At 37.0% G+C, this 20,757-nt stretch overlaps 4 protein-coding genes across 10 annotated transcripts; 2 read left to right on the forward strand and 2 right to left on the reverse strand.

Moving 5' to 3' along the window:
* Positions 1–2,054: 2,054 nt before the first annotated feature.
* On the forward strand, positions 2,055–6,048 carry LOC113315063 (ER membrane protein complex subunit 10-like). The gene is made up of 9 exons (XM_026563376.1): positions 2,055–2,428; positions 3,214–3,276; positions 3,368–3,463; positions 4,000–4,047; positions 4,359–4,430; positions 4,922–4,980; positions 5,139–5,235; positions 5,330–5,471; positions 5,631–6,048. The coding sequence occupies exons 1-8, from the start codon at positions 2,099–2,101 to the stop codon at positions 5,462–5,464; spliced, it is 900 nt and encodes a 299-aa protein (XP_026419161.1). The 5' UTR covers positions 2,055–2,098; the 3' UTR covers positions 5,465–5,471; positions 5,631–6,048.
* Positions 6,049–6,377: 329 nt separating this feature from the next.
* On the forward strand, positions 6,378–10,743 carry LOC113318191 (uncharacterized GPI-anchored protein At1g61900-like). 3 transcript variants are annotated; one of them, XM_026566322.1, is made up of 8 exons: positions 6,378–6,663; positions 7,555–7,696; positions 8,270–9,127; positions 9,221–9,466; positions 9,594–9,608; positions 9,998–10,138; positions 10,378–10,425; positions 10,553–10,743. In XM_026566322.1, exons 2-8 carry the CDS (start codon positions 7,663–7,665, stop codon positions 10,627–10,629), a joined length of 1,419 nt encoding a protein of 472 aa, XP_026422107.1. In that variant the 5' UTR covers positions 6,378–6,663; positions 7,555–7,662; the 3' UTR covers positions 10,630–10,743. The 3 variants fall into 3 exon arrangements, with proteins under 3 accessions (XP_026422107.1, XP_026422108.1, XP_026422109.1); XM_026566323.1 differs by having other exon boundaries at positions 6,378–6,584; XM_026566324.1 differs by having other exon boundaries at positions 6,378–6,546.
* Positions 10,744–10,935: 192 nt separating this feature from the next.
* Positions 10,936–12,089, reverse strand: LOC113318193. The gene is made up of 3 exons (XM_026566325.1): positions 11,995–12,089; positions 11,745–11,900; positions 10,936–11,282 (listed from the first exon to the last, which is right to left on the reverse strand). Exons 1-3 carry the CDS (start codon positions 12,078–12,080, stop codon positions 11,138–11,140), a joined length of 387 nt encoding a protein of 128 aa, XP_026422110.1. The 5' UTR covers positions 12,081–12,089; the 3' UTR covers positions 10,936–11,137.
* A 641-nt stretch (positions 12,090–12,730) lies between these two features.
* LOC113319055 (putative RNA-binding protein Luc7-like 2) lies at positions 12,731–16,537 on the reverse strand. Of its 5 annotated transcripts, XR_003345046.1 has the most exons (13): positions 16,219–16,537; positions 15,907–16,128; positions 15,754–15,817; positions 15,561–15,640; positions 15,228–15,384; positions 15,041–15,102; positions 14,802–14,864; positions 14,506–14,564; positions 14,110–14,191; positions 13,776–13,831; positions 13,620–13,672; positions 13,450–13,502; positions 13,161–13,354 (listed from the first exon to the last, which is right to left on the reverse strand). XR_003345046.1 is itself a non-coding variant. In XM_026567351.1 (12 exons), exons 1-12 carry the CDS (start codon positions 16,363–16,365, stop codon positions 12,978–12,980), a joined length of 1,263 nt encoding a protein of 420 aa, XP_026423136.1. In that variant the 5' UTR covers positions 16,366–16,537; the 3' UTR covers positions 12,731–12,977. The 5 variants fall into 5 exon arrangements, 2 of the variants coding, with proteins under 2 accessions (XP_026423136.1, XP_026423137.1); XM_026567351.1 differs by lacking the exons at positions 13,620–13,672; positions 13,776–13,831 and adding an exon at positions 12,731–12,999 and having other exon boundaries at positions 13,103–13,354; XR_003345047.1 differs by lacking the exon at positions 13,776–13,831 and having other exon boundaries at positions 13,265–13,354.
* Positions 16,538–20,757: the final 4,220 nt, after the last annotated feature.

Consider the following 20,757-nt stretch of genomic DNA (forward strand, 5'->3'; position numbering starts at 1 on the left):
TCTTGAAATCTTCATACCTATGAGTTGTCCCTTTTGTTCATAACGATTCAACTGCCGAGAAAAGGCTTCTATTGCAAGAATGAATAGGTAGGGGAAGAGAGGATCCCCCTACCCTATGCCTATTGTTGGTTTGAATGGTTTAGAAGGTGAAACATTAAAATTAATCTCCACCTGAGTTGTGCTAATGCATTGGAAAACCAGATGACATGGCTTCTCGCAGAAACCAAATTTCCTTAAGACTTCAATGAGAAATACCCACTCCAACTTGTCAAAAGCCTTTGACATATCCATCTTTAGTGCTAGGTGACCTGATCTTCCTTTCTTCTTCTTCATAGCGTTAACTAGCTCCTGAACCATGCAAATATTTTCTGAAATTATTCTCCTCGGAACCTATGCAGACTGCATTGGAGAGATTATGAAATTCATGTGCTTCTTCATTCTGAGTGCTATTATCTTCAATTGCAAAGGGCTATAGGACGAAAATCCTCCGGCATGTGAGCTGTGAAGACTTGGGAATTAATGTAACCTCGGTGTTGTTAAGTTTCTTGAGAAGATATCCATAGTTGAAGAAAGATTTGACCGTGTTGGAAATATCTTATTTAACTACATCCCATTGAGACCGATAAAAACCAGGTGGGAATCCATCCGGACCTGGAGCAGTCCAAGGTTCCATAGTCATTTGTGCTGAATGTATCTCTTGATCAGGGGGAATGGCAATCAGTTGCTCATTGTCTTAATGGGAGATGCAAACAGGGATATGTTCCAGAAAACGATAACTGTCAGTGTCAGCTGGTGTCAAAGAACAATAACATTGAACCCGAACTTTTGTATTTTCGCAATTTTCCATAGTTTCATTTTTTTCCAAAACATGACATATATAACTTGGGGGCGTTACGATGATTCGGTATAAAATTATAGTTAAAGTCCAACGAGTCCAAATTTGTGCACCTTTCAAAAATCGGGATGCACAATCCGGCTTCACATATTGATCCAAATTAATCAAGTGGTCATTAGTTTCTTTTGGGTTTTCTACTTCGTTATTTATTTATTTTTTAAATAAAAACTATATTGAAATTGTAGATGAATAAAGAATGCTATAACAACGTTTCCTTATTTTTCTCTACCGTTAACACCTTTTTTTTATTCCTCTTCTCAGTTTTCCATGGTGTATGGAGTTTCAAAAGGCTGAACAAGAGAAAGTGGTAATCGAAGATAGAAAACAAAATTTATGTTTGTGTTTTTCTATTATCTATATGTTGTGATCAAAAAAGAGAAATTATATGTATTGTTATAGCATTGCTTGGTTGAACCCGCCAAGCGTTGGTATGCCAAGGTTGGTTGTCATATTTTAGTTTCAAAACTCAAAGTCGCTTGATTAGATTACTAGAGTCAACTTCGTTAGGTTAAACTAGGAGGTCTAAAAATGTTGAGACATACACGTATTACTCTGAAGAATCTGAAGACGTATCGACATCGATAAACACATCATTCTTCTACTTGAGGTTAGTAATACAAGACTTGACTTGTTTCCATTTTTATTTATGTTACTTTCAAGTCATTCAGATTGAAAACATAACATGTGAAGTTATATATTAGAGACTTATCTTCATATACTCTTGTTGTTAGCGTTTTATCGAAACCATTACATAAATAAACTAGGGGTAAAATAATAAAATTCATGGAAACTCGGAGGTAGCTGTGCGCCACAACCTAGCAAGGTAAAACGGAAAGATTGTTCGACTGAGTAATTTTGTTTTCATCAGTAATTTTCTTTTTCTAATGTTGCAGTAAATTTTTTTTCAGGTGTCAAAGAATTTCAAACTCTGACATCATCGCCCAATGACCTCATCATTCTACTACATTGACATCAGCTCGAGGGACTAACTTAAAGTCTACCATCTGCCTAATAAGAAATAACCACGTCGACCTTGGCCAGTAATGATTGAATGGTGCACCAAGAGTATCACATACTTCGTACTGTAAATATACGCATACAATACGAATACCGCATACGGTGATAGAGTAAAAAATTAAAGTAAGACCCAAAATTGGTTGTGAATCTCATCAAATTTCGAGTAGAAGAAAAAACCGTGGAAGAATGTGGAAGCTAAACTCATACTGGGTCGTCTACTTGTGTTTATCATCATTCTTCTTAGTATCATGTATTGCTTTTCAATCTGATGAACTTCTTCAAGATGATGAAGAATTCGGTTTAGAAGGTGGTTCATCTCATCCTATTCTTGATCTAGACAACAGCAATACCATCAAAAATCCTATTCTATCTCCTCCTATACAAGCGATTAGGAAGTCAATAGATGATTCAGATTCTAAAATTCAGTTTACTTTAGAACACGCTTTTGGTGATTCTGAATTTGTCCCTGCTGGTACTTTTACTGCTCGCCTTAAATCTTGGAGTCATGGTGGTCAGGTTTGTTTTATTTGATCTGTTTTCTTTGTTTGTTTATTTAATTTCTGTTATTAGGGTTTTGAATAATTGTATCATAAATGTGAAACAGTTAGAGATCTAGGGCTTGAACGCTACTTTAGAGAATTAACTTTTGTTTTGCTTAGGGTTTGTTTGGTGAAATTGGTAATTGCATTGTAAGCTCATTGTAAGCTCATTCTAAATTGATGAAAGTCTGAAACTCAAAGCCGTTATTTTAGTGTTTCCAAACGCTGGCTAAGTTTTTTTTTTCCCGGAGTTGACTGGATAATTGTGCAGGATAGAGACAACAAATAGCTTAGGGAACCAACAGGTTATGGGTGTAATACCAATGTCAGGCCACCAATTGAGTATCATTATGTAGAAGTAAATTTCTTTAGCTGAAATGCGAGCAACGAGGAGTGTCAATCTTTGTTAGCTAATTTTATACATTGGTCGTGTTCTCATGTCAGGTGGACAGATAATAACAGTGCCAATATAATTGCTAAGTTTGCAAGGATGTTTAAAATGTCCTTTACGTGATCAGGTGTTGATGAAAACCTTATATGAATCCTAAATTAACTTGCTGATGACACCTATTTCTCTGTTCTAAAAAATAAAAGTCTAAGCAACCGTAGAGAATATATATAACAGTTTGAAACTCAAAGCTTTTCAGGCTATCATTTCCACTATTAGTTCTGTGGAGTTTACTATTAGTGTTGTTTTAGCAAGATCCTCCACAATCTATTACTCGACTGGTTTATAATAGTGTTGATTTGTGCTTGTTTTAGACTCTCACGAAGCTCCGCTTTTCAAGGAATTCCTTTACTGATTCAGAGAAAGAAGATTTTAAGGTAATGTTATGTCAACTAGTTTTTCTCTTATGGTTGCTAAGATTTGATTAAAAGCAGTTGTTTCTTACATTATTTTATCAAATTCCTGCAGCAACTACTTAAGGATGATGAGTTCTACAGGATAAGGCTACCATCCAATGTGTTGAGCCCTCCTGGAAAAGATTATATTGTTTCATCTGTCAAAGCAGTAAGTATTCAGCATCTCTTGGTTATATTTTTTACTTGATAAACTAATATGAAGCTGCCACGTTCTAACATTTAATAAGTTTGATTCTGCATATTGAGATTACATTGAGTGGGACCTCATTTTAGTAAATGAGATCATATGCCGGAAAAATGAACACAAATAAAAGAAAGCTAATCTGCCAAAAATGGAGCTCAGAACAAAATCTTCAGCATATTACACTTCTTTTCTGCTTGAATCTTCCAATTGGGTTTGTTAAAATTTTATTTAGGAAGAAACAAAAGATTATCATAAGCAAAATGAGTAGCGGCAACTTTGAGTTAAGTAAATGTTTCTCGTTATCGGTTCTAATTACATAGAGAATTGTCGAGGCAAGATTTGTTTCCATTTGAACTTTGTTTGTTATGTCCATGAAAAGTCTTCATAATAAGTACCACTGTACCAGATTACTAATGGCACTACCACATGATTGTCTATTACTAATTCACACTTATATATGCTGTGTATTACTCTGACGATTGTTTTTTTCTTCACTGCAGAGATGCCTTCCAAGGGATGGTCTGGACGAGCATTTTGTCATTCACATGGTAACTTTTTATTTGTAATCTGAAAAAACTGTAAAGCACTGTCATGTTGAAACTCGAGAGATAAAGAAACCTATAATTCATATCCACTCTTTAGCTATCTGGATTACTTGTTAGATGTTTCAGAATTAATGTTCGCTCACATCAATTTTTCAGTTCCTTTCCGCACCTTACATTTTGTGGACTAACAGAAGCGAGTGCTTTATATATAAGCTTAATAATCTATGTAAAGCTAATTGCTTGTTGCGATGTGATTGCACTTTTACTTACAAATTCATGGCATTATCTAATCCTTTCACTTGGTTTTCTCCTAGGAATCTGTGAATATTTTGGCTGTTAACTATGGTTCTCCTGGAGCCTGCCCATATCCAAGGCCATTTAAACTTGTAAGCGAGTTTAACATGTTATTTTATATTTTGTTGTTTTTTTCCCCAACCACATCCTAGAGTTTATTGTTTATGCTGCTTTGTTATGTTTTCTAAGAGACATGTGAAAACATCTTTTCTGGAAGTCACTCTAGAGAACTCAAGAGCCAAGACGGCTTAGAATATTGCAGCTATATCTCTTCCCTCTTCATGCTTAATTGGATAAATGCTTATGAAAAACAATATGAACTTCGTCAACTTTGTAGAAGCTAGTGGTGGGAATTTGCATCATCCTTTGTGTCATTGACCCGTCTCCTGCTACCTACCAAGTGTATGTTCATTTCAATATTTTTCAAGAAACATGTTTGATGACTAGTGAGCATGCATTTCACTACATAGCTACAACTTTAGGGACTGTAGATGTGAAGATAAGTTAAAAGAGGACTGAAGTATACTACATTTCACTGGTAAATGGCGCTTAGCTAACCACCCAACTCTCATCTATAATGCAGCCAACAAAATGGTCTTTTAACTCACACTCGGTCCTGAGAAACAGTGAGCAGGCACCAAGGTAATCTGTACTTTCTTATTGATCTACCTAAAAGTGATGTGATGGAACGAGTCGGCGGGGGCAGCTGAATTGGATTAATCCTCGGTCCATTTCATCACAATTTTTCAAATCTGCATTCGTCGTTATTTAGATACTTAGTCGGCTATTTGCTTTTGCAGAGCTCCAGCATTTGTAGAAGATATTCTTATTGGTGGGGAGAAAACTGCAGAGGGTGAAAATGTTCCACCAGTAGAGAAGACCTTTTGGGCTAAATATGTGAGATTCTTGCAAATACTTTCCAGTTGAAGTGAAAGACAGTCTTTGAAACAATTGTAAAATCTGTAACTATTTTTATGCTTTTCTGTTGCAGTGGATGTATCTAATCCCTTTAGTGCTCATTGTCATGAATGCTGTAACCCAAGCTATGAACATGCCAGAGGAACAAGCTGCTGGTGGCGCCCAAGCAGCACAACGAGCTGCTCCTGCTGCTGTTCGAAGAAGGTAGTAACAAGGTAAGATATTCACCAACTCCCGTGAGATCCCGTGGGTCCTAGAATACCAACCATAGTGCAATAATACATACAATCTGAAATTATTTGATTGTGTATTTAGAGTTTAAGCCTCGTTATTGCAACAAGCCGGTTAATAAAATTTGGCTATTCATATTACAGGCTTCCTTGAGTTTGAAACAATGCAAAGCCGACCCAGAAGAAGAGATAAGAGAAGTAACTGATATGTACTGTCGGCGTTTTTGCTGGAAAGACAACAACCAAACTTGGAAACATAACTTCTGTCTTTTGGTGAAACTCTTGGGGTGTTATTTCCACTCAACCTGTTAATCAACTGCTGAGACAGAACCCTTAAAATTAGTTCCTCAACATTATCCATTCTCATGCATTGCGTGGATATAAATCATTTTGATGTCTGTTAATTGTTAATTCTTGCTTTCTTTCCTAATCCGAATATAGAACTGTAAAGTCATAGCTTGGCAGCAGTTCAGACTTTGAGTTGTTAGTTCACTGTTTTTCTCTAGCTTTTGTATTGTTTTTTTTTTCCTCACCAAAATGGAACCAATTCAAGTATCAAGCACATCTGATTTTTTTCAGCTTTCTAGTTTCCAAAATAAAAAACCTGAACTGTTTTATTCCAATCGTAGATCCGGGGCTAGATTGTGTCTAATTTTGTTCAGCTCTTTGATCTTTTATTCCCAGATTTCACACTCAAGTCCAAATGGGTGCAGCTAAAATAAAAACCCGACTCGCACAACGGAAACGAACCCTAAATTATTGCGTTTGTAATATCTGGAATGAAAGAAGGGTAGGTTAGGAAGTCGGTTAAGACAATCATTCCCAAAATCGAAATAAATCTATGCTTGAAATCCGCTGTCATATAAAGGCAACTAAAAAGCGAGTATTAAGATTAGAGAGAGAGAGTGTGTTTGACAGATAGAGAAAGAGAGAAGTGGCGAGAGGGAAAAGTTTCATTTCTGAGAAAGAAAAAAAGAACTAGGGAAAAAAAAAAAAAGGAAAATAGAATTAGGGTTTGGTTGAGAACTGATTCTTGATATTCGATCCACTAAAACATCAGGTTATTTGTTTATGCTTCTGAAGATTCCTTAAGCTCAAGTAACTACTTCTACTACTACTAAATCACTCACACACTTACTTGATTTGATCCTGGTTTGGTTCATTTTCAGCTTTAATGGTACATATACATGAAAACAACTCTAACACTAGCTTCTCCACTTCTATATCTTTCTACTTGATGTTTTATTTCCTGTTTTAAGGTTTTCATTTCTGATTTTGTTTGATCTATGCTTTATGAAAGGGGAAAATGTTGGGGTAAAAATTAGGGTTTTAATTAGCTTAAATGTGTTGGACGGGGAATCATTGAGATACACTTAATTTTCATGCCTTTGATGTGGTGTATTTCAGTGACTGTATTATGGAAATCTAGATTTTTTGTTTATTTATAAAGCTAGGTGGGCATAGTGTTCTAAGTAGTCAATTTTTGGTTGATCACCTGAGCTCTTTAGTTCGCATACATTGTGGTGTAGCCAGCTTGTTTCTTATGGGATTCTAAGGAGGTAGATGGCTAGTGTTGAAGAGGATGTTACTAGAACACTGGCCTCTATTCTGCGTGGTTCATTTAATCATGGGTTCTAAGTGATGGTGTTTGAAGTTAGGTTAAATAAATGATATTGTTTTAGCAGTTAAAATGAGGTTGAGATATGATGATCCGTACTAGCGTGCTCTGGTGTATAAATATTTATGAAATTTATTTCTACAGATAAAGTTATGACCACCTTCTTTATGTATTTAAAAAGCTGTTTCTTTTGCTTGTCTTTGAAAGCTCATTTTAATGGTGTGAGATTCTTAACCGGTGGTTGCTTTTCTTGCTTTAATACTTCCGTATAATGCTCCAACAAGGGTTGTTTTAACCTTCAATATCTTCTTATAGACTATCATACTCCTCAAAATTTGTCATTTTTTTTCTCCCGAATATATGTTCATCAATACAGAATATAAATACATAATTATTGATTTGCATCGTTTGGTTGTTCTTTCTAACTTTATTTTTTCGTTTTCTTACAAGGCCTTGATTATGAAGTTGGTGCATCCCCAAAGGTGTTACAGCAGGGAACTATGTGCAGTTTATGCATAGAAGTCTGGCATGTATCCTGTCTAAAGATTAAGTGGACCAATGGAGTATTTCTGGGTCTACATTCGTTTTAAAGGTTAGTTCTAGAGAGGTGTGTTAATATACTTGGGGTTACTTGCAGATTCTCTAATTAGTCATCATAATATGACAAAATGATATTAAGATTAGTTTCTTTTATCTGAAAGTCTCATTGTTAAGAGTCATGCTTTCTTTATTTAGTCTGTTGATTTCCTTCGCTATGGACGGCAATTCTTTTTGCAACGTCTAATCGTCTTATGCCTACTTGAAAGTTGAAGTGTATGAAGTGAACTTACTTTCCCATTCAACTAGATAGCCTCTTGACCTAGGAGTTAGGTTTGCGATTTACCATATTTACTTCAATCAACTACAACTCTGATGTAACTTGCTTTTATAAGATTTTAATGTGTAAAATTTGTGCTCGCTTTCTTTACTGCAATAAATGATCGCCTAACATAAAAATAGTTTTTAAGTATTTTTTACACCTACAGAAGAGTATCAGTTAGAATAAAAGCTAGGTAACAGTATCTGTTCTGTCAATAGTATGTCTTCTAAATACCTTCCTGTAATTTTTTGTCATTAATTAGAACTTTTGAGTTACTGAAATATGCTGAATCTCATGTATTTGCAGGTTACTCGTGCAACATGTTCTTAATCTTTGTAATTTGGTTGTCTAGTTTTGAGAATGTAACAGCACTGCGCACTTCAGTTAAAGCCACTTTGGAAATTTCTTCTGCAAATAGTATTCCCGACCCTCCCAGCACTGGAGTCTTTGAACCCATAGAAATATCGCCAGCAGTAATTCCACGTTATCCATTCCCTGGAGAATCTTTGCCACCTATGTACCCTTCCTTTCCAACAACATATGAACCAGTCTTAACTGGGAAATGCCCTGTAAAATTTTCCGACATTTCAGATGTTATGGACAAAACAGCATCGGATTGTTCGGCACCCTTGGCATCAGTGGTGGGGAATGTGATATGTTGTCCCCAGGTTAATAGTTTACTTCATATCTTCCAAGGACACTATAACAGTGACTCTGATCAGCTAGTCCTTCAAAAAGCAGTGGCCGATGAATGTTTCTCAGATATTATTAGTATATTATCTAGCAGAGGAGCAAACAAGACGATACCTGCACTTTGTTCAGTAAAGTCTTCTAACCTTACAGGGGGCTCTTGTCCTGTGAAAGACACGGTCACCTTAGAGAAAATGATAAATACAAGTAAGTTACTGGACGCCTGCAGCTCTGTCGATCCTCTTAAAGAGTGCTGCAGACCTGTATGCCAACCTGCTATTGTGGAGGCTGCAGTCCGAATCTCTTCAACGGTGTCAGACAACCTTGTTAATGCAAACATAGCTGGGGAGCCTGATGAATTAGATGTTCTTGGTGATTGTAAAGGGGTGGTTTCTTCGTGGCTTTCCAGAAAACTCTCAGTAGATGATGCCAACACTGCATTCCGGATACTCTCTGCGTGCAAGGTCAACAAAGGTACGGGGTACACTTAGCTGGTTCTTCATTTTTTGATACAATTTCATAGTCCTTCCAGTAACCTTTTTTTTTTCATTTATGACTGCGTTGCAGCTTGTCCTTTGGATTTCAAGCAACCGTCAGCTGTAATCTCAGCATGCCGTGACTTAGCTGGTCCAAATCCTTCCTGTTGCAGCTCATTGAATACTTACATTGCTGGTATACAGAAGCAGATGCTAATTACAAATAGACAAGCCATACATTGTGCAGCTTCATTTGGGGCTATGTTACAGAAAGGTGGTGTCATGACAAATATCTATGAGCTTTGTGATGTGGACTTAAAAGACTTCAGTCTTCAGGGTACTTCGCTATGTCCGGAACTATTTGCTTTTGCTAAAGTTATTGTTCCATTACTGCTTAATGTAATTCATCTGATTCTTTTTCATCTTTGTTGTATTTTTGCATCTATACCTTGGTGATGGAGCAGCTTATGGGCAAGAAGGTTTGTCACTGTATCCTGATTTTTTTTCCTCTCTTCCCGGACCATATGTTAAGTGTCACAGAATGCAATCAAGACAGCCCTTATAAATCGTTGCACCCTATCTTACCCAGATACATAATTATATTGCATATGGCCCGTGTCTGGAATTTCTTGGGAATGGTGTATCCTACATGAATATGGAGACTGTGTATATACCTTGTTTAGTCAAAATAACCTGTTGGACCCTCGGGTAAACCTTTTGATTGCTGTGGTCGATCTCCTGATGCTTTAATCAAGAGTCAATGATGTTTTGTATTTGTTACTGCTTAATTTTTTATTGTTTTTAATTTAAACTCATTAATGGTTCTGTTGTAACTAACATTAAAGTTGATCTCTTCATTGTTATGTAGGTTGTCTGCTTCGAAGTTTGCCTGCAGATGTTGTATTTGACAATTCGTCCGGCTTCAGTTTCACATGTGATTTGAGTGATAATATTGCTGCACCATGGCCTTCATCCTCCTCAATTTCATCACTGTCCCTGTGTGCCCCAGGTAAGCTAAAGTGCTATTATGACTTGTCAGTTTGTTGATGTGAAACAATCAATATTGTTGATTTAACCTGACAATCTATCTGGGTGCTATTATCACATCAAAAAAAGTGTTCTAGTAAATTTAGTTGTGATAGGTTCTGCAAGTGCAAGATATTTCACCTTTTGCAGATTTCTAGCCTTGTTTTCTCTTTTACTACTTGCCAACTTATGATGAAACTGATTGCTCTTCAAATTTCACAGAGATGTCATTGCCTGCTCTTCCATCACTGCACAAATCTGGAAATGCTGGTATGGCTCATACCCCGTGCAATTGATTACTGTAAAATGTTTTCACTTGCCATATGTCATATAAAAATTCTCCACTATCTTAACCTGTTTATATAGGTTATACTTACACTTTCATGGTGCATTGCAGGCTACTATATCGGCGAAGGAATCAGGATACTTGTACCAGTTTTTTCTGTATTAGTTTTATTTAGTAGTGTAGTGTAGTGTAGCGAGAGGAGTAGATGAGTGTTCGGCGGGCCTTTGCCCTTTGAGCTGGATTACATGTATATCTGAATTCTCATGTATAGTAGCTTTTGTTGAGGTTTTTTTTCTTCTCAATGTCCTGCTCTTTTTTTCTTTATATTAGATATCGAGGCCGCGTTCTCTGAACACAGGTTAGAATGATCAAATTGAGTCAAGTTCGACTCCTGCAAATTAGATTTATTTTATGTGGCCAATTTTATGAAGCTCCAGAAGAGAACGACTCCTCCTCTGAACTCTAAAGAGGCAAACGAACAAAAGTGGATTGGCTGCTTCTCAATATTCACTGTATTAGTATTATCTGATGTTACATGCAGTCTAAGGTATCTTACACATAAATGGTACTCAGTGGATTTACCCACGATACTTGAGGGTATCCAATAGTCTGATTTTGAAATGCACATAATATTTAATGTAGTTTTTGGACATTGACTACTAGAAGGTGATAGAAACATAAAATGTATCCGTAGTTTTAAAGTTTCCAATGTAAGCTATCTTGGAAAGGATGATCTGATTCTTTTGGTTTTGATGGGAGAGTAGTAAGCCGAGAGCACCAGTTGCAACACTTGAGGAAGAGCCACTTCATCCTGCAACACTCGAGGAAGAGCCACTTTATCCTACATTTTTGTGAAACTTAGAACAGTAAGAAAACTTGTGATTTCATTTATTTTTTGACATAAAAAAGCCAATACCCTAATATGAACCAAGAAGCTCTCTGTTTTCTTTTAAATTTTGCAAGCTTCAACATGAGGTACTCATCAATGGGCATCTTTGTGTTTGTCATTCTCAGGTTTTATTTTATTTGACAGCATAACATCCTACTAAATCATTACTTGAGTTGCCCGAAATTTTCATTCCCAAAATTCCAAGAACATTAGAGAATAGAATTCTTAATTAGATCAGTAAAATTCGGATGTAGAGCAAGGGACAGCTTTGGTAGAAAGTGCAACTCAGAAATCATGTGCAAGTTCGTGAAAAATATACGGATCAACATTTTACTAATGAATTAGAAATGCACAATGAGTCTGGTTATGGAGATGATGGCACGACGCAAGTTACGTTTGAAGAGTTATACTCACAAGTTCTTCAAACACGAACTTTCCTTGTAGACTGTATTGTCCTTGTGCGGCTCTTGATCTAGAGAAAAGGCTGATGGTTGTCTAAGATTATCCCAGCCCAATGTCATGGTCGAATGTCTGTAGGCATTGAACTGTCGAGACTGTCGAAACAAAGGACTGACTTCAGGCGATGAACAGTGCTTGTTAGAGAGAGGCGAAAAAGGCGGAGATGGAGGAGAAGAAATCAGATGAAGAATGAGACAAATAGTACCTCTCTTGTCCTACATCTACACTGACTGGAAGCGGAGATGAAGGTGTCGGTGGTGAAGAACAAGGAGAAGCAAAATCATAATTCATCTCTCTTCCTTTCACTGCCTCCTATACCGTAACAAATTTCAATATGCAAAAACCTCTTAGTGTTTGAGAACTTTGGGTGGAAAACCCCCGGGAGTTTGTTTTGAATTATAGGTTTCACCAAACGGTCACATAAGGACTCACGTGCTTTAACTAACAATTTCCTTCCTAATACCATGATCCAAACAGACCCATCACCTACGGTCTTGAGGCAACTGATACTACCAACCATCATGCCTGGATTACAATTTTAGAGACGAAAATGTTGATGAGACATGGTGTTACGTCTCATCGTATCATATCAACAGAGAGGTTGCAAACGTAAATCAAGTACAGTATCTAAAGAGAATGCTAACTAGGTTGATGGCTAGTGTAGCAGTGAGAAGCTTACAAAACCTTTTAACTTGTAATTGAGCCATGGTTAACCATAGATCCCACTGCAAGAGTTCAAGTTTGTATTCGGTTTCAAGTTCCTTTTCACAAAATTTTGATCATCACAAAAAAAGAATATAGACGAACAAAAAAAAAACAATTCACTGGGAAGGTCACCAGATGTATAATCACGACTATAACAAATTCCAAAAACTTAAAAGCCAGGAGTGATAATTCTTTTAGCAAAAACTTCAGCAGATCATGTTAAAATGCTCACGATATTGCAAAAAAACACTTCCAATCTTTTTAAGTTGTACACAATCTTACAGAAATACTTCTTTCTAAAATTTCAACCCAGTCGTAGTATGAAAATCATGTTAAAACAGGGTATAATTTACACTGATTAAGAGAACAAAGGGGAACCAGCAAGGCCTAAGGGTATTCCCTACCAGGCTCAGACACTACATAACGCCATCTTAATGCAGTCCCAACGCATTCACGGAAACGGTGGTTGTCACTGTCAGATCACTAGTCTCGATCACGCCGCCCACTGTCCATGGCATTAGAAACAGAAGCAAATTAGCGAAACCAATAATAAATTCTGCATGGTGCAGAGATCTTTTAGGCATCATATATTAGCAAGATATATATACCTGGGGAGATCATAATCCCTGCTGGAGCGGTCCCTAGACCGTGAACGTGACCTTCTGCTACTCCTTGATTCATAAGTTCGAGGGCGATCTGAGTCCCTCTCTCGGTCACGGCTACGAGTCCTGTCATGCGACCTATCACGGTCTCTGCTCTTGCGACCGTGATCCCTTTCCCGATCTCTGCTACCACCTCGACCATCCCTGTCAGGATCTCTGCTTGATGGCCCGTCACGGTCTCGGCTTCTTTCTTTTGACCTGAAAGTGCCAAATCATTTCAAAAGAGAGAAAACCAAGACTTCTTAGCTGCATAATGACTAAATAAAGCTTAATATAATGTTGCAAACAAGTACCTTCTGTCATCTTCAGATCGACGATCAACCTTTCGCCTCTTATTTCTCTCTTCCTGACAAAATTCAATTACCATGAGATCAAAGCACTTATATACTAATTCCCTCAAACGGCCACAGGCAACAATAAATGAGGGTGGTAGGAAGTTTAACATAAAGCAAACATAACATACATCCAATATGTGGAGAGAGCATAACTTCATTTGATATTGTGTAGCCATGCAAGCTGTTCAGTATATGCCACCAAAAAAGGAAAAAAGAATGTAACTTATACATAATTTCAAACAAAGACAACGGTACACTTTTTCACAGGAAAGAAAATAACTCACAGAGGGAATCCTAATTAACACTCTCTACAAAAGACCGCGAGCCATTTTACCAGTACCTGAGTGAAAAAAGTTTTAACTTAAAAGAGAACCAAATGCATAACATATATGGTAAAACAAATGAAGCCTAGGTGTGATTAACTTTGGTACTGCAGCAATAATGTAACAGCTAAACTCCTCGCCAGAATTCAGTAAACTTCCATTACAGTTCAGATCAAATGACTATTTACGTTCACCAGTATCTCCTATTGAGTGCTCAGTGTATTTCAATTTTTCATTCCATTTCTTTATATGCCATCTTCCAAAAGAAAACAGTTCAGCATACCAACAATCTTACCTGGAGGTCGACCAACTTCTCACGAATTATCATATAGCCTAAGTGAAGCTTTCCACCAAAATGATCAGCAAGGCGACGGTCACTGGACCACATGCAGAATAAAAGAACATAATTAGAGCAATGCAAGATTGTTTTAACCAATTATAGGTTTCAAAATATACATTGTCGCCCGAAAGTTTATTACAATTGTACATTCTACTAGCAAAATAACAATGAAATAACACGCACATCCTTTAGCTGCAAAAGTAATCCTCGTAAAACTGGGCCCAAAAGCCTGCTGGTGACAAATACCACCTTGTCAATCGATAAAGTACTGGAAACCCCAAATAACACTCTTAGCTCCCCTCACATGAATCATGATAGTGATTATTGCTAAAAAAAAGGACAGATGTTTACCTATCATATACGCTCAGAAATGCCCCACAAATGTCACAAACGCGTAGCGTTTGGTCAGTCTGCACCAGATCAGTTAAAAAAATAGACAACCAACATGTACGAAAACCTCGTATCCGTATCTTTAGCAGATCTCATATGATGTACATTACCAACTTCCATATAACTTGACTGTATTTTAACAATTCACATTAATGCTCCAAACTATGGGAAACGTATATTTCAAAACCAAGAAACTCCTACAATTTCTGCCGGCATGATGTGGGAAAAAAAAATTTAAATGAGGAAGATTAACTCACAATGCGTACATCTGCAGCAATATACTTGGTAGAATCCAAACCTGGGTCCAGCCTAGCAGCCAACTAAAAGAAAGAGAGAAAAACCAGTAAGATGTACTATCATTTATGAATAGCTCTAAGAGAAAATCAAATTTCAGGAACTATAAGAGCAAATAAAATCTTTAGAGAGTGAAAGGAAATATAGTCATCGACAAAGAATTAGGCACAAATAATCACTATAGAACTCATGAAGAATAAACCTTCTTTAGAGCCTCAGCTTCCTCAAGTGCTTTCTGTGCTTCATCTACCATTCCTTGCTCACCTGTAGATCATACGGGAAAACAGAATGGTGGAAAAGAAATCAGACTCCTGCGACTTCAAACCCGAATTAAAGAAATAACACAAGTACAATCCAGTTCAATTATGAAGATTTGATTCATCATTTACCAAGATCTTCTGCCTTTTTCAGCCTTTCATTGATCATTTCTTGGGTGCGAGCATCAGGTGGCAAGAGCGTAGGCAAAGGAGCCAGTGCTGGAGCGTTTGTCTGTGGTTGTGGTAAGGAAGCTCTGTCCTTATTGAAGGCATCAAGAAGAAGCATCGCCTGTAAACAGGGATAATAACTTATTAGAAAGCTGTTGCAATTCAAATGATATACAAGAGCAGAATATAAAAACTAAAAAGAAAAAAGTCCAAGATGAATATAAACATATATGACGTTACAAGAAGAAAAAAACCTTGAACAAGCCAATCAACAATGAAAAAAGAAGAGAAGATCACCTGTTTCTCTGCTCTCTTGGTTCTTAGTTCTTCCACCGCTTCCAATGCACGAATCTTACTATCAGCTTTACCTTCGTAATCTGCAATTTATATCTCAATTTAGTATAACTAATATCAGTGCAGTGAGGATAAAGGTATATCAAAATTTAACAAAAGCAAAGAATCATCCTACTATCTCATGAGAGCAACTTACCAAGTTTATCAACCTCTTTTAATTTCTCCTTTATTTGCTTAGATAACTCGAGTATCTCTGGGGTCTGTACAACCAAAAGTAATCACAAATTATTAGTAATATAGACAATAAAACCAAGTTAATCAAAACCAAAGTATGAGCAACACCATATACCTGGGTAACCTCAGATACAGATATAGCAATAGCAGCTTTAGCATCATCTTCTTCCAAACGCTTAAGAGCTCTGGAAATTTTCCTATCACATTCAACAATTAACCTATCAATGACATCTTCCAAGTCCCTATCATAGTTATCAATCCCCTTTGCTTTCGCTTCTTCGTACTCTTTCCTCAATTGCAACGAATGCACCTTGGAACAATGCCCCATATCCATTTTCTGAGATCACAAAATATCAATCATTAAAGCTATACAGAGAAAAAAATCTAGGGTTTATGGATTGAAAAAGAGAGAAGTATTGTTATATACCGTTAATTGGAAAAGTTCATGAGGACAAAGTCCAACAAGGTAAAGACGACAGACATCACGATCATAATACTTTCCATTAACCTCTCTTACATCACCATTCCTGTTAGCTCCCATCAAGACATCCAGTTGTTTTCTAATTGCATCCATTGTGGTTCTAGGGTTTTTTTGTTTTTTGTGTCAAATTCTAGGGGTTTTGAAGGTTTTGATATCACACTTTCTCTTTAGACGAGCTGGGAATATCACTTACTAGATCAGATTCGCGGAGCTGGTACGAACTTACGAGACTAATCTATTACTAGCACCTCTCGGGTTCTTCCAATGTAAGTTAAATCGTTTTATACACTTACTCGGTATTTCAGTCTGTTTTATCTCAGGGCGAGTTGAAAACCGTTGCTCCCGGTTTTACATCAACTTTTGATCATATTGAGCAAGTAGGGTTTTGGAACCCGGTGAGGAAGTGACTGAACCGGCAAGAATGAGTTTGATCCGATTCGGGAACACTTGCAATAGTTTGGTGTTTTATGGTTTGGTGTTTTATGAAGCCAAAAAAAGGTGAAAAGGGGTGATAAAAGGAAAATTTGGGGATATGCTCCTAAATCGACTGTCATTTTGGGGATACGCTTCAGGATTCCAGTTTTCGGGAATATGTCCCAAAGTAAAGGTTTCTATCAAGGAATCGTTAAATAGTCAATTTATCGTAAATGTGTGTGAACTGTTTTCTAATTTCTTCAAGGTTTTTCCTATCTAAATATGTTCCTGAACCTCGTAAAGGTGTTAATATATAGTATATATGTTTTTTAATTCACAAATATAATCCCAAGTGTGTGTGAATGTAGACTACTTAACGACTTTGGATGGAATTTTGTAAGGCTGGGGCATATTCCCGAAAACTGGAATCCTGGGACATATCCCCAAGATGACAGTCGATTTTGGGGCATATCCTTAATTTCCCCGTGATAAAATGTGGATGTTGGCATTTGGGGTTTCAAAGGGGTGATAAAATGTGGATGTTGGCATTTAGGGTTTCAAAGTGTGTAGTATCGTGTTTAAATCGCTCATAGATTCGTACAACAACCACGATGAAGTCAAAATGGATAACCATGAGAGATTTGTTTATATATGCTCTCTTTATCCTCCTCCTTGTAAGGGTCGATTTTGGGGCATATCCTTAATTTCCCTGTGATAAAATGTGGATGTTGGCATTTGAGGTTTCAAAGAGGTGATAAAATGTGGATCTTGGCATTTAGGGTTTCAAAGTGTGTAGTATCGTGTTTAAATCGCTCAGAGATTCGCACAACAACCACGATGAAGTCAAAATGGATAACCATGAGAGATTTGTTTATATATGCTCTCTTTATCCTCCTCCTTGTAAGGGTCGAACACAACCTCTTTGGTAGTCATTGCGTCCAGAGCCAATCTCATATCTGTAAGACGAGAATTGTTATCGGATTTCAGAGAATTGTTGAACTCGTATCTCTGATTTCTAGGCTCCGGTTGGAACTTTTTTTTATTTGACAAGGCTTTGTAGTTCGTGAATAGTGTTGGCATATGTTCATAAGCCCAAACCAGTAATTTTGTTTTCAAAATAGCGATATATCTACAATAAAACAGAACAATCATAAATAAAAAATTTCAAAAGCAACATTACCTGCAGTAGAGTTAAATTCCCGACAAATTGACTGGTAACCGCCTTAGAGACCCTTCGCATCTCTGTCATCAAATATGCCATGATGACGGTTCCCCAAGAATTGCTAATGATATCTTCCAATGGATCCAAGTGTTGTACAAAGTTGGAATTTATCATGTTTCCGCTAGCGTCGGGGAATACCCTAGTGCCCAAGAGGAATACCATGCACACAACGGCTGTATAATGAATTCGTGCGGGATCCCAGTCATCACTATGTCGTTTTTCCTCCGTCCCTCCAGACCATTCCTAAAGCTTGACCAATTTCAATGTCTTTGTCTTACAATTCTTAGATACATATAAGCTTTCTATAGAAGTTTGGTAGTCCCAGCCAAACAACTTGTTAGTCAAAGCGTGTAACTTCGCTCATTCTAGATCCTGACAGTTATCTCCTTATGCAATTGATTTGTCCCCCATCCATAAGCCTATAATGTTCTGAGCATCTTTAGGGATCAAGGTCGTCTCCCCAAAATGGGAAGTGCATAGTATCAGTTTCACCATGAAATCTCTCAACGAAGCAATTAACTGTCATAGAATCATACTCCACAAAATTTTCAACCAAAGGATACAAACCAAACTCCTTTAATAATTGTTGGACCTCTTCAAATTCCTTAGCCAAATCCCAATTACTCATGGCCTGGTGTCGTAAAACACGTACAATTTTCTTATGATCTTACAAATAAAAAACAACACATACATATAAATAAGAGACCATGAAATAAAGCATACATAACAATACACAAGCACAAGGTAAAAATTTCTTACATAGGTTTGATAGATTCGTTGAGCCCACGTGTGCTTGTATCAAAATAGGCGTTTCGGATCGCACGGTGGACCCCAAACTTTACCATCATCACGGGCGGGTAACATGTCATCAGGATGAGGAAGGTGTGAACCCTTTTGTTTGACTACTTTTCTCCTTCTCTTTTTGTTCTTCTACTGGTTGTTGACCGTCAACTTCACCTTGGCTTGGTGGTTGACTTGGCCCAACCTCTTCTATGAATTTTCACCTTGTCTTGCTTGTTGACTTGTTCAACCTCATCATCTTCTTCTTCATCGTTCTCATCATCTGATTCTCCCGTACATGCACGGATTGCTATTTTTTTATGGGCACGACTCTCTTGAAATTTACCTCTTGCAAAGCCTACCCCCAAACGCTTATTGCGATCAAATTCTTTCCCTCGAGGAAGCAGAGACTCAGGAGTGCCAAGATTGTTCTTCCTTCATTTCTTAAAGCCAACATCTTTACTCTTTTCTTTCTTAATTTTCTTGGCTTTAGCCTTATATCAAAAGACATACTAAATAAATAAACAACAACTAACAATCAGAGGTGCCTGAAAAAGCGGGGGTCTAACAACCACACCCAAGGAAATCCATATGGATTAACTCCAATATAATTCCAAGAGAATCAACTAGACAGTCATACTCAATCAAGGAAAATACATCCAAGAGTTATATCTTTGTTTCTCAATGTAATCAACAAATTAAACAGATAGAAATTCGTGAGCCTGATTATTATGAGAAACAACTTGAACGGTACCAAAGACCAATGTTCAAGTATTAATCAATTTATATCAACAGCCAAAGGTTGGATTATCTAGTTGATTGAACTACGCACAACCTGTGATATTTCAATTATATAAATAAATATAATGCGGAAAACAAATAACACAAACACCAGAAATTTTGTTAACGAGGAAACCGCAAATGCAGAAAAAATCTGGGACCTAGTCCAGATTTGAACACCACACTATATTAAGCCGCTACAGAGTCTAGCCTACTACAAGTCAACTTCAGACTGGAATGTAGTTGAGCCCTAACCAATCTCACACTGATCGAGGTACAGTCGTGTTCCTTACGCCTCTGAATCCCAGCAGGACTCTACGCACTTGATTCCCTTAGATGATCTCACCCACAACTAAGAGTTGCAATGACCCAAACTCGAAGAATTGATAAACAAATCTGTCTCACACAGAAAAGTCTATTGAATAGATATATATGTCTGCCACAAAAATATCTACGAGTTTTTGTTCCGTCTTTTGATAAATTAAGGTGAATAAGAACCAATTGATACACCGGACTTATATTCCCGGAGAACAACCTACTAATATCAATCACCTCATAATAATCTTAACTGTATGGTAGCGGAACAATATATTGTGGAATCATAAACGATGAGACGAAGATGTTTGTGACAACTTTTGAATCTTACCTATCGGAGATAAATCTCGAGCAAATTTTACAGAAGATAGTACTCAATACGATAGAACAAAGTAAGATCAGAACACGCAACTACATAGAAAATAGTTGGGTCTGGCTTCAGAATCCCAATGAAGTCTTAAGTCGTTAACCTATGATGGTTTTAGAAAAATCTAGGTTAAAAGAGAATCGACTTTAGTCGTAACTAGTATCACACATGAGGTGTAGGGATTAGGTTTCCCAGTTGCTAGATTTCTCCCTTATATAGTCTTCAAATCAGGGTTTGCAATCAGTGTTACCTTGGTAACAAAGCATTCAATATTCACTGTTAGATGAAACCTGATTAGATTCAAGCCAATATCTTTCAACGGTTAGATGGTATTGGCTTGTTACACACAAATGAAATGTACCTTTATTTAGATATGGGTAACCGTACCTAAACATGTACACTTAGTTGGCTCAAAAATAGTTAACCTAAGTTAGCCATATGAACACTTTCATATCAACCTTGTTCATCTTAGTCACAACTAGTTCAAATGACTCAAATGAAACTAGTTATAGAGTTGTAAAATTGTTTATGTTCTCATAGAAGTATACAAGACACAATTGATGGAAAATCGGTTTTGATTGACTCGAATCAGTTCATGAACATTTTA

The sequence above is a fragment of the Papaver somniferum genome, chromosome 10 (genome assembly GCF_003573695.1).
Source record: "Papaver somniferum cultivar HN1 chromosome 10, ASM357369v1, whole genome shotgun sequence".
NCBI lineage: Eukaryota > Viridiplantae > Streptophyta > Magnoliopsida > Ranunculales > Papaveraceae > Papaver > Papaver somniferum.

Bases quoted from the DNA above. Each gene is read 5' to 3' on its own strand.
- LOC113315063 (XM_026563376.1), top strand. From the start codon at position 2,099: ATGTGGAAGCTAAACTCATACTGGGTCGTCTACTTGTGTTTATCATCA. The intron at 3,277-3,367 runs GTAATGTTATGT...AAATTCCTGCAG, and splicing joins CAGAGAAAGAAGATTTTAAG to CAACTACTTAAGGATGATGA. The intron at 3,464-3,999 runs GTAAGTATTCAG...TCTTCACTGCAG, and splicing joins TTGTTTCATCTGTCAAAGCA to AGATGCCTTCCAAGGGATGG.
- LOC113318191 (XM_026566322.1), top strand. From the start codon at position 7,663: ATGGAGTATTTCTGGGTCTACATTCGTTTTAAAG. The intron at 10,139-10,377 runs GTAAGCTAAAGT...CAAATTTCACAG, and splicing joins ACTGTCCCTGTGTGCCCCAG to AGATGTCATTGCCTGCTCTT. The intron at 10,426-10,552 runs GTATGGCTCATA...GGTGCATTGCAG, and splicing joins GCACAAATCTGGAAATGCTG to GCTACTATATCGGCGAAGGA.
- LOC113318193 (XM_026566325.1), bottom strand. From the start codon at position 12,080: ATGAATTATGATTTTGCTTCTCCTTGTTCTTCACCACCGACACCTTCA. The intron at 11,901-11,994 runs GTACTATTTGTC...GCCTGAAGTCAG, and splicing joins GTAGATGTAGGACAAGAGAG to TCCTTTGTTTCGACAGTCTC. The intron at 11,283-11,744 runs GTGAGTATAACT...ACAAAAATGTAG, and splicing joins AGTTCGTGTTTGAAGAACTT to GATAAAGTGGCTCTTCCTCG.
- LOC113319055 (XM_026567351.1), bottom strand. From the start codon at position 16,365: ATGGATGCAATTAGAAAACAACTGGATGTCTTGATGGGAGCTAACAGG. The intron at 15,641-15,753 runs GTAAGTTGCTCT...TATAAATTGCAG, and splicing joins AAAAGAGGTTGATAAACTTG to ATTACGAAGGTAAAGCTGAT. The intron at 14,865-15,040 runs GTTTATTCTTCA...TCTTTCTTTTAG, and splicing joins AAGCTGAGGCTCTAAAGAAG to TTGGCTGCTAGGCTGGACCC.